The 18,321-nt window shown below is 37.6% G+C and overlaps 1 protein-coding gene and 1 pseudogene across 3 annotated transcripts in view; both read right to left on the minus strand.

The window, feature by feature from the left end:
• Positions 1 to 2,092: 2,092 nt before the first annotated feature.
• The window catches only part of LOC146463971 (uncharacterized), a 59,339-nt gene continuing 43,110 nt past the window's right edge, over positions 2,093 to 18,321 (minus strand). Inside the window, exons 1-4 of one of the 2 annotated variants that reach the window (XM_085083755.1) lie at positions 10,197 to 10,331; positions 4,557 to 4,749; positions 4,043 to 4,179; positions 2,094 to 2,614 (exon numbers count right to left, since the gene is read on the minus strand). In XM_085083755.1, coding sequence (XP_084939881.1) covers positions 2,375 to 2,614; positions 4,043 to 4,179; positions 4,557 to 4,749; positions 10,197 to 10,220 — 594 coding nt within the window. In that variant the 5' untranslated portion in view covers positions 10,221 to 10,331 and the 3' untranslated portion in view covers positions 2,094 to 2,374. Of the gene's footprint in view, positions 2,615 to 4,042; positions 4,180 to 4,556; positions 4,750 to 10,196; positions 10,332 to 18,321 lie in introns of those variants that run through there. The other variant, XM_085083756.1, reaches the window with a different exon arrangement.
• Positions 18,056 to 18,321, minus strand: part of LOC146463972 (uncharacterized) — a 4,253-nt pseudogene continuing 3,987 nt past the window's right edge. The window contains exon 4 of the transcript XR_014856748.1: positions 18,056 to 18,321. This exon is cut by the window's right edge and continues 2,328 nt beyond it. The product of XR_014856748.1 is annotated as an uncharacterized LOC146463972 (transcript).

An 18,321-nucleotide genomic window follows, 5' to 3' on the forward strand; every position in this document is an offset into this window, starting at 1 on the left:
TGACCTTCCATCTCACGGTATTGCGAGGACTAGAAATACATACAATATACAGAGATCTATGATATTGCCAGGGAAATAAGCAAATTCAAGTGCTACGGTTGAAGGTAACAGGTTGTTTTTAATTACCGACTTACCTTTCTACCACCCCTGCTCACGAAAGTAAATTTCGATGTTGCGAAACTTTTACTCGAGAAATAATTCTACAGTAGTTTTTTCATGATGGTTTAACTTACTACGAAATGATCCATTTTGATTGCTCCGTAAGTATTCTTCTTATCTCTTCTTCCTCTTAGTTTGTCTAGTTCTTGTTATGTGGATCGAAATGACTGACTACAGGCTTTAATTTTACAGCCGATCATTTCTATTCTCCGCAACTAAGCAATGTGTCGGAAACTTTGAATTAAACCCCTACAGGAGATCTAGACCAATCTGGACGTGGCCCAAGCTTTTACTGACCGCTCCATACCATTTTAAAACACAGACAAATCAAAAATACAGCATTCCTGCCCCTTTCATATGAGTGCTCCACCCCCACTCCCCGGGATTTTTTCCAGGTTTTGACAGTGTTATTTCAATTCACGATATAGCTCAATTTAATAACACCTCTTCGACAAAAGCAAACGATGTGTTCACCCACTTTAAAGGCACTGAGATAGAAATGGCGCTACTAATATAAATAAAGTATTGCCACTCAATAACAGCAATTTCGCTCCTTATCTGATAGTGAAAAAGCAGAATGTCAATAACAGAAGACTCGAAAAAGGCTAGAGGAGGAGAATAAACTAAATAAATTGCAGTCAATAAAAGGTGGAAATTTCCCACGGCAGTTTCGGTTTCACGTAATTTCTGCAATAGGTGGGATAGTTTCCGGCTTGATACGAAAAGATTATTCTTCCAATGAGTGTCACGGAAGAAAGGTTCAAAAATCAAATTGACGAAATTTTGTGGCACGTCTTCATGTTCGCCGAATCAGCGATAGTCGGCAATACTGAGTTTAACGCGAAAACTGTAATGGACTTTAACCGCTATGACTCAGCAAAACAGTGCCAACGACTACAAGTAAATAAGTAACGGTATTGAGAAAACGTGATACATAAAGGTTTGACTGAAATTAACCTGAAACACCTATTGCAGATAACGAGACAGGGGCGGTGTCTTAGAGTAGACACTTCGAAACTAAGTACAATATTATTTGAGAAATAGTGTAGAACATTTGCTTGGCTCAACAGAGAGGCACCAGGAATCGTTTTAGCTCTTCTTTATTCTATAAGGAACTGGTTCTTTCCTAAGTCAACTCTACAACAATTCTACCCTATTGTACATCTTTCTACGATTATCACTCAAATCACCCCTTACTTTATAGTGTGCTGTAAACCTGTTTACGACTGTAATTCAAACAAGGCCAGATGGTCCCAACCAGCGATAAGAACTGGTCTCGCTAAAAACCAGGAAAGGGAAAGGAAAGTACAACACAACTTTTCTAAGAAAATAGATAGAAAGGGAAACCAATCAGACTGATAAAATCCTTAAGTGTTTTGTCTTGATTTCAACCTTCGAGGAGGCCCAAGCCAATGTTAAAGGAAGTAGGCAAAGCTGTCCACAGCACAACTGTTAACTCTAATCTTTAAACAACAGGAAAATGTGAAATAATCGGGAAACTATCTGTTAAAACTACCGAAAGGAAATAACTGTATCAGTCTAAAATTAAAGTGGAAAATACACCCTTACATTAGCTTCACAACAATGGTATTTTTAGTATGAGCATAGCAAGCAGTACCTTAAGCTTTACACTAAATCAACGCTTCGGATCCGAAAGCACTTAGGGTACATGTATCTATCCTGTCTATGTCAATAATATTCAAATTTCGGACACAGCAGTATTTTCCCGTAAGCTTTGCTGGGATATTGGGAATATTCAATTTTCGTAAAAATTAATAATTAATAGCTAAAAAGCAAACATGTAAGCTTAAAATGATTTTAAGCCGTTTGGCTGTCGTATACAGTAAAACTAGTAAATTGTTTTCTCTAATTCATTAGCAACTTGAAGATTGCGTGCCTTTCGTTGAAACGTTTCGCAAGTGTTAGTTATTCATCTGGGCCCAGCTCTTCAAAGCCCGATTAAGCTAATCCTTAGACTGTTCACAGTCCCCCTATTTTTCCGTGGGATTCTCGAGACCGGTACGCTTTGATGGAACTGCCGCCATCCTGGTTTGTAAAAGCGAGCGCGATCTGGGGAGAGTGTCTAAACAACCTAGGGGAGCGGGAGTGGGTGTTGGTATAGTGAGTTTTTGGCAAAGTACATTAACAGGAAAGAAGAACACAACTATTCTAAGAAAATAGATAGAAAGGGAAACCAATCCGGCTGATAAAGTCCTTAAGTGGCTTGCCTTGACTTCAACCTTATAAATCTACAAGATCTTTCTGAACGAATATCATCTGTCCCTATAAGAGATAAGGTTTCATTGCAACGGGTTACTCCAATACACATCGTTTCGTTAACAAGAGTGGGTTGGTATACGAATCGTCGCAGTCGTTGTTTCTTGCCGGCCGTAACAAACTTTAGCTTCTCCATGAACGCAAAAGCCTGGTCACTTGTATTTCTGCATTGGTGTTGCTGTGAATGCAAGTGGAAATGTTATTAAACGTACTTAGGAAACGGTAGAAAAAAATCACTGCTCTTCTATGTACTCTTCTAGTGCCGAAGTGTTAACTAGTCAACCATCAAACGAATAAAAATTACATCGTCAAGGAATATATAAGGCGATATGTTACCATGAATTCGATAAATATTAGCAGTGTTTTCATTGTATTTGATTTTTATGGCTGAGAGGGAGAAAGGAAGACCGAATCGTTCTCGTTTGCCGAAAAGTGCATCTGAGGAACAAGCTGTTCCATCTTCTACAAAGTAAAAAAAAACAAATGGGCTTTAAAAATATTTCGGGATATTGCGGCAGCAAAGGGAGATGAAAGTACTGGTTTAAGATTCCGGTGGTCTTTTCAAAGATTATGAATTGCACAAGGTTAATACTGTTAGTTGTGAAATAGAGGATATGGATGCCATTTCTCTTAACTACTGGCTCGGGAAGTTTGCTGAATGGAAGTCGTCAAAGATTCAAAGGAAAGGTATCCACCCAGAACTGTGTACGGGATAGTTTGTGGTCTGACGCGTCATTTGAGACAAAATGGCAACGAGACGTTGAATCCACTTGATGCTCACGATAAAAGGTACGAGAAATTAAGCACGTTGTTTTTTCTTGTTTGGTGTCATTTATTTCGGGAATGTTCGGAATAGTTTCAGTTTTTATTTAAAGTAACATGCTGTTGTTGGTGCATTAATTACAATAGGTTCGGCATTTTTCGGCGTGCCTTAGGTGCAGAGGTAACTTTCCAGAATTGTAATTGAAGTTGCTAATTAATATTCAAGTGTCTTGATTAGTGTGGTTGAAAACTTTTTTCCACCGACTTCTCGGTGTCTGGCAATCAGATGAAACACCCTCCCTTGTGTTTTTATATTTTACGAGAACGTTCGCCCAAAAGTTCCCAATAGGGTGTGGAAGAGTTTTGTATCACTGATCCATCATTTAGCCAAAACTGAGCACTCAATTTGTGAAATCAGATGCAACCAAGTGGTGCAGATTCCTGCATTTTACATTAGCTGTTAGTGGTGACTCTTAGTTACAGCCAATATGCCCCCAAGTTTTCAAAAGTAGCCAGATTTGATTTGAATAACCGAAAAAGTTGAACACTTAATGAGCTCACACTGCCCTCTGTGGCTCACCCAAAAACCACAGGACCCAAGGTCCAATTACGCAGGGCCCTCTTCTCCTAAGTTGAGATGTTTTCAACGTATTGTTCCTTAATAATAGTCTTTTTTTTCTGGAATAACTATAGACTACTGTTAAGAAATATTACTTAATATATCCCTTAAATTATTAGGGCTCCGTCAATTTTTTTTTTTTTTTTTTTTTTTTTTTTTTTTAGAACTTAACGGTAAAGTAGAAAGGAACAGGGTTTTTTTTCTTTTTTAATGAGCGTGACTCACCTCAAACACAAGTTTCCATTCTTGGTTTTCTTTTGCTGCTTTCAGTGCATACCGAATTCCGCTGCTTGGGTCAGTAAATTGAATACACTTTGACATGTTTGATCCGCGCCCTCCTTCGAAATTCATTATCTGAAATCCTTAATGTAATAAAATACAATTGTCATTAAAAAAAAATCTTTTAAGGCTTCTATTACACCATAATCGTTTGGAGACGGATGTTGGACATATATATTTTCCGAATCGTTTATCCCTGTGAGATGACCTCAGACGGGCTACTGTACATTACTTGCGCAATAGCGCGGTTTTCAATTGAGAGGTGGAGTTTGCTTTGGCTTTACTTATAACTGCGCTCTGTGATTGGCTGGCAATTTCCTTTTTGGATCCCAATAACCCTCGTAAGAACTTCTTTTCCCGCATAGTCATAAACTGTACAAAAATATATCTTTATAGGAGGCACCGCCCTCAAACGAGCACACATGTTTGTCGGGCTAACCAGTCATGTGTGTGTACTTACCAGTGTAATTGGTGCATCTTTCCCATTTTAATGCACATTGGCGCTCTCCAGAAGAATCTGTACAAAGTACTCCAAGGGCATTTCCGTTTGCGCAATTCAAACCCTCTTCTCTGAAGGTGGAGCTAAGATAATACGAGGTCCGAGGTGTAGGGTTCACCTCCAAACAGACCGTCAACAACAACGCGACCACAGCCTGAGAATAGAAAAATACAACGGCCCGCGTGAAATTTCAAGTCAATAGGGACCTTAAGATTGAGGTTTGTTCTCGTTTCGCGCAAACCGCAAAACTCTAAAATTCACGTGACTCAGATCCTGCCGTCCCGTTTGCGGTTCAGGTTTCATTTTCAAGGACACTGTCTAGAGGTAAGTGAATTACGGCAAAGTTTTTCGCTGGTTTCAAAACTATAAAGCTACGTTTAAACGTCAAATTTCCTGTCTTTAAAGAGTTATCTCGATGAATGAGAGATTTGTTTAATTCATTTACGAGATACAAGAATTAAAATTAAAATAACAACGGTTACCTCGATACTATTCTCCTTGCAGCCGCCATCTTGTTTTTCTAAGAGTAAGTCATGATGCGTATAGGTAAAAAGTAACTCTCAATCTTAAACCCGGATTATGTACATACGGCGAACTCCGACCTGTAAACTGCTGTCGGTCGACGTTTGCGGTTTGCGGTTTACAAAAGAAACTCTTAAACTTAAGGTCCCTAACTTCACCCTCGGCTGGACGTGTACTTGTTTAGTGCAGAATCTATTCAGGTTCAGTGACAGTTGTAAAGTGATTCAACAAAACCAGACAGCCGGAAATACGTCTGCGTTCGCAGGCTGAGTAGACCGTGAATGTATGGACCGCTCGAGCAAATTTCCTGTAACAAGTTTCAGTGACTATCTTTGTTACTCGTGTCCGAATTTTAACTGACAAAAACATTTGATAATAACAGACTGGGGCACTAGTTTTATGTGTCAAAGAAAAAAATATGTCATGCGAACTTTTGTTAGAATTGTTTGCTCTCGGCACTTCGCGCCGTGTTCGGAAAGCTTTAATTTGTTTTCCGAAAAAGTTGCCCATCGGGTAACCTTAGCATGAGGTCTTCCTAAGGGGAGGGTGGAGGGGGGCAAAATGGGTAGAAAGGGCTGACTTCTTTCATTCTAAGAAGTATTAGAGACAAAGACTTCTGGCGAACTGTAATGAATGCATTTATTAACAAGAGCTCCTTGGAAAAGATGGCCTGCAATAGCCGCTGTTCCGTAATGAGTTTATTGCGTGCTTCCGAGATAGGCAACGTAAAAAGGTGCTTATCTCCAGAAATATTTCTTCGTGCATTTTTTTTAATACAGCTCTCAAAAGAAATGGAATTCGAACTCTAGTTGGGTGTTAGGCTGTCATCATCCGGCGAGGGAATCTGTCTGTTGCAGCTGGCAAGATTCAAACGCTTTTAAAACCCCTTTTTTTAATCAAGGTGGTCCAGCGTTATGTAGTTATAAATCTTTGGTAACTACGGAAGAAATTTTTTCAGAGCCTGTGTTAACTTAATATCTAGGGAGGACAAAAATGAGATGGTAGATCCACAGTGCTAACGAATACTAGAGAAATACGGAGACATAGGACCGTCTGAGACTAAGCTTGGCCTTGTTTAGCTTTGATCACAATATAGGTAAGCCATAAGCCAAGAAAGAATCAACCCCTTTTTTTTTTTTCTCTCTGTACCGCGCCGGACATTTGAACAGCTCGTTCAGTCTTAGCCGTGGGGCATTAGCCTAGTTTTACAAAAATCCGAATACCGACGTGGCCGGTTAATCCTGGTGGAGTGTGCAGTGCTGGAACTGACTGATGCATTAAAACAGACTCTCCCAACTTGTGCCTCTAGAAATATACGTCAAACAGTGTGGAGAATATACATTTCGATATTAGAGCTCAAGAGTTGGCGAACATGTCAGTTTTTTTTCCCCACGGGTCTTTTCAAACAACTTGTCAATGATGGTACAGTCTTGGTTCCAGTTAATTAAGGTATTACTTACATTTCTCTGTTTTTAGAATTGGAAGAGGCAGACTTTCTCAAACAACAATGGATGTGCTCCTTCCATTGCGTGTAATAGTCACTGCTGGGATGAACTTATATTGCGACGTCTGCGACGTCCAAATATTGCGTGCAACATAAAATCTTGTGATCTAATAAACATTTCGTGATGTTTTTGTTCTTATATAGTGGGGGGTAATAAGGCTGTAGTTATCTCGCTGAGCCTTGAACCCGTCAATTTGCATCGGACGCGATTCAAACGCCTCGCGTGATTAAGACGCGTGTTTTAATTAAGACGGTGGAACGATACTGAGTTCTTTGGTAACTAAAGAAATTGTTTCAGAAGCTGATGAGTTCATCACGAGAATTTCCCAGTGCTGTTGTCCTTTTTTATGGAATGAGAAGTTGCCTTCCAAGCACGGTTATTTTTTGTTTCTTTTCTTTTCTTTTTTTTTTTTTTTGTATTATCAAAATTAATATAAAAGCGGAAAAAAATTCCTCCGCGCGTACGCGACACTTACGAGCAACAAATAATCTCAAATGAGACCTCACTATTATTCTGCAAACTGGAGTCTGACCATCAAAAATTCAGTGAACTAAAATGGATCGGATTTTTTTGACAAATTACAACAAATGGTCTTTTCTGAGCATTTTTCAAATTAGTAAAGTACAATTTCGAAATGATAGTGAACCTAGCCGCAGACTCATTAGAAAAGTCTTCTGAACACTGGACAGATCAATAAACTTAACTAAAACTGAAAAAAAAAAAAAAAACATGGTTTTCAGTGCAAGCATTTGCGAGAATCGGCGAGCATAGCCTTTTCTCTCTTGTTACAAGTGCGAGCATTGTTTAAATTTGTTTTGCCACCTACTTACAGACGAGCAGATAGCACTTTTGAGAATTACGTACCTTATAAAAGAGGTCTTTTTTCCGGTTCAATTTGGCGAGTGATCTATTGTGCTTAGTGGAGTTTCATACCTTTTATGCTCCCCAGCTAAATTTATCTAACGGACTCCGCATCCGATTGATGTGAAAATAACAAAAATTACTGCAACTAACGCAAGTTCACGCAGAGTGAAGCCAGAAAAATTTTCTCGCAAGGGAGATAACTAAATCTAAAGAACCTCTCGCCTGGTTATGGATCTGAAAATGCGCGGCCCGTCTTCAGTTTTCGCGCTCTGAATGGTAGTCATAATCATTTTACAGTAGATAAGAAGTTTTTTCACGTCATGTCTTAAAGTATATAATAAGGCAGGTTCTGCTGTAGAATCTTGAAAGTTATATCTTTGAATTTTGCCAGGTTATAGTGACCGGAAACCCCGAAAACAATTGGTAGTATTTCCATGACCGTCTAGACATATCATGCCGGACGTCGTAGACAGTGACTTGATCTAATAGCACGATCAAGGATTTTTTAAACACCTGAAGCTAATCGATAACAACAACATTCCTCTTGTCCCAAAAACTTGAGCGTTCTGGTCTTAAATTCATTATGACTCCTCCAGAAAGAAAACAGGGAGAATTTAAGGGATAAACAACAACAACAACAACAACAACAACAACAACAACAAATAAGCAATCAAGATATGATACAGTATAAATCAAATTGTTTTACATAAAAGTCTCTTTTTTTTCAGTCTTTTCGAACATGCGCGCGATAACAGAGCTATGTTGAAGGGCAAAATCAGCAACGAAATGAGTTACCAACCTCTTTTCTTTATTTAGATTTTCCTTTCCTTTTCTATGTAATACTCTTAAAAATTATTCAAACGAGATATTCGTTTACACAATGACTGCTTTCACTGCGCTTGAGAAGTGGGACGTTAGCTTTGGGCCCGATTAGGGTTTAATTTTTTTTGTAAGTTTTCTCCTTTTTTTCAGGAGGTGAAAGCTGAAAATTCCATATATAAAAAACAACAACAACAATTTTTAATCATTTAGAAATGAGTTTTAAATCCATTTAGTTCGTCCATTGCTTATCCTCAACAGCCTCATCTGAATAGGTCAATTCGGCTCTTCCTATGTTAAATAGGCACGTACATGAAATGTTTTTATAAAGGTCTCCGAGTTGGTATGTTTAAAATGATTTCGACAGATTATCCACAGCTAGGTATCACGAATTATTCTCACGGATACCGTTTTCTTCTAAATACACCTAAAAACCGATACAGTGTAACTTAAAAATCCTGACTTGTGCTCACTCAGAAAGTATGTACGGTATGTAAATGACAGATGACAGACGCCTTTTCGGTGTTTAAGGCATCAAAAGCTAACTTAAAAAGATAAATTTTCAGTGAGGATTTAAAATGCTGCAGTTATCTAGATTTCCGTATCGCGAGACTAGATTTCCGTATCGCGAAAGGTAAAGCATTCAACAGTGGCGGGAGCCACGGCTGCTCACCTACCTCCAAATGATTGACATGATTTGTCCACGAGGGAAGTCTAGTAAAATTCCATCACTTGAACGTAAGTGATAGGCAGATTGTTTCCTTGTTGTGTCCAAACACTTGAGTTATGTATATGCACGTACCCAAATCACACAGGCGATCTATGCATTAGTTTAAACCGCCTTGTTGGCTAGACCAGAGGACTTTAAAACGGGAAATAAAATTAACGAAATATACTGCATAGCATGAAATGTTTTTCAAAACCTGAATTTTGTTTTTGCCATTTTTGCGATTTTGCCTTCGAATCTAATAAAAATAAACATATCCCGCGGAATACTGATACCTCTATCAAGACAGTGTTTCCACTGGTACATTGCGAGGAAAGAAAACTTTCCAGTGCAAAAAGTGAGGACAGGCTGTAAAAAATGTCCATATAAAAGCCTGGAGCTAAATTCACCAACATGTATCCTAAGTATTGTTTCAATAAGTGAACCACCATCGCAGTTATGTGCGTAAATTATCCAGTTGTTGCTCTCCTTCCCAAGGACAAAATGTCAATTTCCAGTATTTCGATGCGAAATTTGAAAAAAAGTCAATTCATGAATCAAATTTACAAGAGGAATATCAGCAGCTTGAACAAAAACAAATCCTTCGTTAGTTATCGGTTTTGCCAATGATCGCGATGAACAATTCCATCGAAATAAAATCTTCATTGATGATATTTATAAATTATTACAAAACAATCCTTGATTGGTTAAGTTTAACTAATCGATCGATAACTGCCACACGACAAGTAAGCTTGGGAGACTCATTAGTTTGGCTTCTCATAAGGTATGGTTCAATGATCAGAAGTTAGAACATACCCTTGAAAGTTTCTAAAATTTCCCCCTTCTGTTATATGTTAAGACAAATGCATGTTGAGTCTTGAGAATCATCAAAGATATAATTGTACAAGATAAATACTATTCGTAAATATACCTCTCATGCTTTAATTATTGTGCTAACTGTAAGCGCCTCCTAAATTTTTAAGAAAACTTTTAGCAAGAAGTTTTTTTACGAAGACTTCCTAGTCAAAGACTTGCCTTTAATTTGTGAAAGCAAGTATTTTTTTTTTTTTTTTCACCTGGAAAAACCTTAATAGGTCCTGCAAAACACCAAAAGATCATAACACCTAACATAACCAACTAAAATTCTAAGCCTTCATATTCTTTAAGCTATCTAGCTTTACTTACTGCAGAGATGAGTTTTAAATCCATTTAGTTCGTCCACTTGTCCTCGGGAACCTCAACTGAATAGATCAATCCGGCTCTCAAATTAAATAGGCACATACACGAAATCTCAGTTTACAAAGGTCGGTTGGTATCAGTTAAAACGGGTTCATGTTATCTCTATTGGTCAGACGGGGGTGTAAGGGGTGTCTGAAACAAGGCGCAGCAAAACGTAAAAAACAAAAATACCGCATCGAAGTTAACCAAAATACCAAAACCGTAGTTACAAATGTGGAATATGCCGTCATCAAGACATGAGGTCTGGCATTCCGGCATTCCTTATGTATTCTGATGAACGTGTACGTGGATATTAATCAACGTAAGATCATCACACTGGTAATATAATATATACTGTACTGTTTCCAAGACTGTTCATTCAGCAAAAAAAAAAAAAAAAAGCGCAAGCACGCAATCACGTGAAAGATTGATTATTGAAAAATTCCATCAAATGTATTTCTCCGTTGTTCTGATTTAATGACCAATGGCTCCTTTCTTGGACTAACACACAAAAATCCGTAAAATCAATGAGTATTATTCTTGACAAATTACTTTCGACTCTCGACAGGGTCTCGGCATATCAGTTTCGACTCTCGACATGTTAGAGATGGACCATTTTTATTTTTATATTGATGATATGAAACACAGAGGTGCATTATTATACAAATAATTACACAGCATTTTTGTCTGTTGAATTTAAATTATCACAAAAATTACAGTTTAGTTTTTCATTTGAGCTCATTTGGTCTAACTGAATGGGGTCCTACCAGTAGAAAGGATTGCTAGATGTTTTCTTCGCTTGGCCAACTGTGCATGATTTTTTTTCTCTACTTTTGCTGTGCAGGAATTTTTATTTGTTAATTGCCCAACCCCCCCCCCCCCTCCCCCCCCTCTCAAAAATTAAATTGGTCCATCCCTTATTCTCGACTCTCGACAATTACCGAGTCACATATCAGTTGATAAAACGATCAATCATATCAAGTATTAAATAAGTAGTAAAGGCTGAAACTGAACAAACCGCAAGACTTGCTTGCAGAATAATAGTCCCTGACTGTTGAATCTGATGAGCTGTACTTGTTGTACCCGCTTGTAAAACGTAAACAAAACAACAGGGAGCAAGAGGATCCGAGTGAAAACGAAACACCGCAGAGGTCCGCAGACACTTTTTTCACCGATTACCGCGGCCTCAAATTTATAAAAACCGCATACTGCTTAGTCTTATAAAACCGCAGTACCGCAGGTTGAAATAAAAATTTACGCAAAACCGCATCACCGCAAACCCTTACGCCCCCCTCTTATATAAGTCTAGTAAAATTAGTATTTAACACGAGACATTCTTTTATTAGCTTTTTGTAGCAGTCTTCTAGTAATTCGCTTTCTCTGCTCAAATTGACTTGGGTGCATACTATTGGGACAATTCTGGCTATTTTTATCCGAGTTCAGTTATGACAGAATACACAGAATATCACTTACCAAAAGAATACAATTCCAGGTCTTCCCACTAAAACGAAAAGCTTCCCGAACAGAATACAATTCCTCTTATTTTGAGCGCATTGTATTCCGTTGATTCCGCTATCGGTTTTCAGCATTTCAGAATTTAAGGGATCAGTCACCGAATAAGCAACAACAACAACAACAACAACAACAACAAATACGCAATCAAGGTAAGATACAGTATAAATCAAATTGTTTTACCTAAAAGTCTCTATTTTTTTTTTTTTCAGTCTTTTCGAGCAGTGCGCGCGATAACAGAGCTATGTTGTAGGGTAAAATCAGCAACGAAATGTGTTAGCATCCTCTTTTTTTATTTAGATTTCCCTTTCTTTTTTTTATGTAATACTCTTTAAAATTACTCAAACCAGATATTATCTTACCCTGAGAGCAGAGGCCCTTCGATCTTCCTAGATAAGTCGGGACAAACTTGTCATACGGCATAATCGCCTGGAGACAGGCTGCGAAATCAAATTTTTCCTAACAGGGATCACAATCTTCCTTTGTTCTTTACTTCTAATATCTTGCCAAATAATTTGCTTTACTTAATTCGAGACGGCTTCGATCTTTATGCATGATGTTGCCCATGACTCTGTACATGAGACCTTAAAAAGTCTCTACCGCCTTTCAAATCAAGTTGAATCGCATAACATAAGGTTCTCTTCTGCTGGTAATGTACTATGTTAAACCATCCAGAACAACGTAGTGCAGGATTCTATCGCTAGATTAGGACCAAATCTATGGGATTCTCTAAATAATACTACACGCGAAATCCCCCGTAAGGGTTTTTAAAAAAAGTAACCCACAATATGTCTTTGTATTTTCTGTTTTCTAAGGATGTGTACATTGATTCGCCTGACATTATTATTCAGAAACTAATACATCAACATTTTCATAATGACTTCCAAATGCTTATTTTATTGTTATTTTATTATATATATGCTAAAATTGCACCATCGACACTGTTCTTGCATTTGCTCTGTAATGTCTACCCTTGTATTGTATAAGCGATCTATACCTTTCTTACTTTTCTGCATGTTTGTTAATATCTTACTGGCTACCTTTTATTTTATTTTATTTTATTCTGTTCAAATTTGACAAGTCGGCGGGGTTATGACAACCTTCTCTCCAGTTCTGTCGCTTCCCGCCTCGACTAGCCAATGCTATTTGCGGGAAGCGACTATTTTTTTTTTTTTTTTTTTCGTTTATATCTGGAGAGAAATGCACGTTAAGCCTCGAGAGCCACCAAAGATATAATTGTAGGAGATAAATCCAATTCGTATACAAACCTCTTATGCCCTAATCATTGTGTACACAGAAAAGTAAGTACCTCCTTGTTAAGAAGCTCAACAGTTTTTTTACGAAGACCGCTTAGTTTAAGACGTGCCTTAATTTTTCTCCTTTTTTTAGGAGGTGAAAGCTGACATTTTTTTCACTTTCAAAACCTTAATAGCTCCTGCAACACACCAAATAATCGAAAATTCCCGATATAACCAACACAATTTGTAAGCATTAACTTTAGAGATGAGTTTTAAATCCATTTAGTTCGTCCACTTCGTTCTCAGCAACCTTAACTGAATAAGTCAATTCGGCTCTTCCCATGTTAAATAGGCACGTACATGAAATGTTTTTATAAAGATCTCCCGGTTGATATGTTAATATATATATCTAGCCAAGCCTAAAAGCGGAGCTCCAATTTTTTTGATAGCATTTATAGAAATCTGCTTATCGTATGGACGTAGTTCCTCATCCTTTCTAAAGTTATATATATTTTTTTAATGCATATGCAGCAAACTCCCCATCAACAATGTAATACCAGGAGCCCATGATCATCGGCTCCTGGTAATACAGAGAGCACAATTAGTTAAGGCTGATTTTTTTGTAACAGAGGGCATTTTTTCTTAATTTTCCTTACACCGAGCAAGGGTTGGTGATTGGTTGATCTTTGCGCTTGTACCCCAATCTCGTCCCCAGAGCCCACGCGCGTTTTTGAATGGGAATGAAATTCCTAGGAAAATTCATAATCCTTAAATAACAAGGATTGGAACCAGGTTTGTGGGCCCGCGAGAATTGGCACCCCCACCAAACCCATGTTTTCGCAAAAAGCGCCGGGCTCTGAAATCTGGTTTGCAGTCCTTGTTATTCTATAGTCTCCTTCGCAGCCGTTGTAAGGGTCGTCACGCAACGCTCCTCCCCACGGAGCGTAGCGTGACGACACTAATAACGGTTGCGAAGGAGACTATGTTATCTAAGGTCTTTCGATTCCTGATCCTGGACTCCTAGTACCCAGATTCTTCATTTAAAAAATGGCGGCAATCACGTTCTCAGAGCCCGCATTACCCTTATCCAGCGGAACGGGCGCTGGATAAGGGTAACGCGGGCTCTGAGTACGAGCGAAGAGGCGATTTTAGTTGTCTTTGCTAGTCTTTGCTTCGTTCTAGAGATTTGGATAAGACAGGACAAAAATAGCAGTGTTCAGACATCTTCCTGTATTAGGATGGTGGATAAAAAAGAAAGGATCTTTTTTTAATTTCTGCATAAGTTTTCAGGTTTGGAAGCATCGAATTTTTCCTACGCCTCGTCTTATTTTTCCTGCACGACTGTGTGGAAATGTTCCGTTTTGATAGCAGATTTGAAGGAAAACTTTTAGTGTGATAAGCTTAAATGTCAAAAGTAGAAGGGGTTTTGCTGTGTTGGTGGAAGGCGAAAGGTCCGACAGCTCCGTCAATCAAGGAGGTAAGATAACTTCAAATCTTTATGTTAATGTATGCATACACACCTTTAAACTGTTTGTAGTGTTGTTTTTTTTTCTGACGAGGGAGCAATTGTCTAAAAGAAATCTTTCATCAAGATAATATTAAAATTGCGAGCTAATACGGACAATAGTAGGCCAGTGTTTTCATATGAATTCATGTGGTCTACTAATGCTACGAGATCGTTCCAAACTGGTACACCGTGGAGCAAATGAAAAACGAGTCATTATACAGCTGTAAGGTATAGGGATTTACAAAATATTTAAAATTTCATCTTTTTCTAGTCAAATTGAGTGATTAATTTATTTATGTGTAGGTTCTGTTTGAGGGAGATGCACATTGGAGATGTTTGAATACAGGAGAAATATTTCAAGTCAAATTAGCTTTGTGCCATTTTTATATTTTCTTACTGCACTTGTAGCTCATTAATTCAATAAATTAGATTGAAAAGCTCATTTTTAAAAATTTCTGTTATTCCCAGGTTGATAGCTATTCTTGTGTGCTCATTTTGGTTTTTGTATAAACTCAAACTAAATGGTCAGTTCCATGCAACTGATATTGATTTACAAGAGAGTCAAGATGTCTTTCTTGCTCTTAACTTAATCTAAGAATGCAGTATCATTTTTCCCATTTGTTTCGGTAGGAATAGGAAAACATGAACCTTTCATAACTTCCTCTCAATCACATTAGTTCCATCGTTTTGAGAGTGCAAAGTGATACTGTTTTGTTTAGAGAAACCACAGCAGTAATTGGCTGCCTCTTATTCTTGATATTGTAAAGTCAACACAACAATCACTTGTGAATGCCTTTTGCTACTTTGTATACATGGAAACTAGTAATAATCAAAACTGGATCAGAGAGTGCGTTTGATAACCTTGATCCTAGCGTAGGTTCTTTCCTTTGCCAATTTGGTGATGATGTCATCTGCCCCTGCAAAATCTACAGGGGTTGCCAGATATACACATGTATGTCCCAATATCCTTTCATTCATGGCAATCAACTTTGGTTCTCCCACACAATCTCAACTCCAATCTGTGTAAGGAGTGCGTTCTTTCTATGTTGAATGCAATAAATGTCGTAAGTCTAATTATTCAATGGAATTTTTTTTTTTTTTCAGTCCCTAGTCATTTGTACCTGGTTTTACATTAAGTTAGTAAATTGTATGACATAGAATCAAATAACAATTGTGTATAAATCCTCAACGAGAGTTTACTTGGAGTAAAGTTGGAAATAACACAACAATTAAGGGATAATGAAATTTTGTGTTATGCAGTAATGACTATACAACTGAGAAATCAGAGAATTATCCTTGGAGTGTAAATTTCTGTGTGGGAAGAAAACCACTTAAATTTTGCATTACCCTAGTGAGGAGATTAATTTTGGTCCATCAGTGATCAAAAAATCCTGGGGTCATAGGTTTTAATCCGTCAAAGAGTTTTTCTTTACCTTTCATAGATCACATTTCCTTACTGAGGTAATACTGAAAAGAAAACTAAGCGGTTTCGTTCCACCGAAAAAATTTACACTGCAGATTTTATTCTCTGGTTTCTCAATTAACGAACAGGCCTTGCTCCAACCCATTAACCTTTTGTCCTTACAAGCAAAATCCCAATTTAAGAAGTCATTAGACTGCTAAACACTACACTCCTGCAGCCTCATCACTCCAGTTTATGGATAGCACCTCATCTGAGAAGTCCCATTCATTTTTACACAGCAAAATACCTACCATGTATCATAACATTAATTTTAATAAGCATTCTCTAAAAAATATTCTTTACTTTAATTTTCATCATCCTGTTTTTCCGAGAGAAAAAAAAATAGAAGGAACAAGAGTGCCTAAAGAGAGTTGAATGCATGTACAGCAATAGTACTCTTCTGAATTCACAAAATGATGTACAACATATACTTTGCTTGAAATATACATGTAATTTGCAAATTAAAAGCATTATATCACTTTGTTCTCCAAAACAATCAGTGAATTAAAATATTTTCATATAAATAAAGATTTTACATAAACCCTGGACAGAATGGAAAAGGAAAATAATATTTAGTCACGCCGGGTCAGGAGGCTGAGCCAAAGAGCAATTTGCCGCCCGCTTTAATCTCCTCTGAGTTCAGCGGCTTACTTACAGAAAAGCTAAGGGTGGTCGCATAAGGTTTACAAAATGGCGGCCAATGCGATAAAAGAAGCCGTTTATGCCCTTCGCCCTTTGCGTGGAAAAGTAGAAAATTTTATTCAGTTTGAAGAGGAAGTGAGAGAGACCATAACGTCACTTTTTGAGAAACACCGTAGTGGGCAAGATGTGTTTCAAAAAGTTTGCCGTTCACGAATAGAAGTCGGTTCCGTCATCGAAGCGGAAATTTCAATGGTGCTTAAATCAGTGTACCGACGCCTAACAGCTCGAATGAAAGCTAGAGAGCCATGGATGGTAACTTTTACGAGAGATATGCCCGAAGAAATTTTTCTATCCGTTATGGAAGTGGTAAAGAAGGCTCCCTCTGCCTTTGGCGTAATGCATACAACAACAAATGTGGCATATCAGCTTTCTTACCATAAGGAGACCAGGCTTTTGAGAGATATTTCAAAGTTGTGCAACACTTCTCGAGAATCCGTCATGTCTTACCTCTGTAAGCAAACCAAAGCGCCCAGGAAAGGAAACGCCAAGGTTATAGTCAAGCTGGAAAAGCCTTTTGTGCTGACATATATGAAGAAGAAGCAACATCTGACAGTGAGGTGCCACTACATTTTCACAAATGAACATGGTTATTCATTTCAAGCTTGACTGAAATACACTATGTAGCATTTTTATGGAGACTCTTTCCTGTACCTATATTTCAAAGGGCAAATACTTCCACCCTTAATCAGTTATTGTTATAATGATTAACAACAGTTCCCAATTATTGCTCCACAAGTTGTGATAATTTTCTTGCCAATGGTGGTTATCATAGCAACAGTTAAAACTGTTAAAAGCGTTTGTGAATTTGGGTGTTAATGCTTATAACTCAAAACTGAGTCGACAAAACCCATTTGTTATGCTGAATTATGGTCATGCCATGCTACAAATTTTGGCAGAGTTTTAAAAAGCTTCTGTCAGAGTTGTTCAGAACCACCTTAAGTTTTTGAATATTGAAGGTGGCTTTAAACCAATCTGGCAGAAGTTTTTTAGACTTTACCAAATGTTGTTTCATGACATGCTGACTTTAATTCAACAATAAAAAATAGGACTCACTAAACTCATTTTTGAGTTATTAGCCCTAAAAGTTTAATTTAAGGGTGTTTTGACAGGTTATTCTGTTGCTATGGTAACCCATAATGGAACAGACATTGTCTTTAAGTGTTGACTGATGATTGGGCATTTGTGTCATATCATTACTGTAATATTAAGTGACCCATCAAAATGTAGGGGCTGGAAATTACTAAAACCACTTTTGAGCCACCCTTAGGCACATTTTAAAATAATGTACACTAACCTAGTGTCTCAAGATAAGTGTGTATTATTGTGATGCCCACCTGACAAAACAAACAGGAGCATCCCCCAGATCAACCTTTGCTTAGTATAAGCACACAAGTGTATAGTACCATTTAACAGGTTCATTAATGTTTATTAAAAATGATTTAACATGGAAATAACAAAAGTTCCATTGCTAAAGTTGCACTAACAATAATGTGGAGAAAATGCAAAACACTACAATTTTGTGACAACTCTTTTCATTGTTTGACAATTAAAATGGACTAATACAGAATAAATCCATATAAAATACCTAATAAGTTAAGCTACTTGATGATATTCCCAACATTAATCCACACAAAATACCTAATAACTTAAGGGTTAAGATCTTTCATAAAG

Source organism: Pavona decussata, unplaced genomic scaffold, assembly GCF_977016875.1.
Source record: "Pavona decussata unplaced genomic scaffold, jaPavDecu1.1 SCAFFOLD_170, whole genome shotgun sequence".
In the NCBI taxonomy this organism is placed as follows: domain Eukaryota; kingdom Metazoa; phylum Cnidaria; class Anthozoa; order Scleractinia; family Agariciidae; genus Pavona; species Pavona decussata.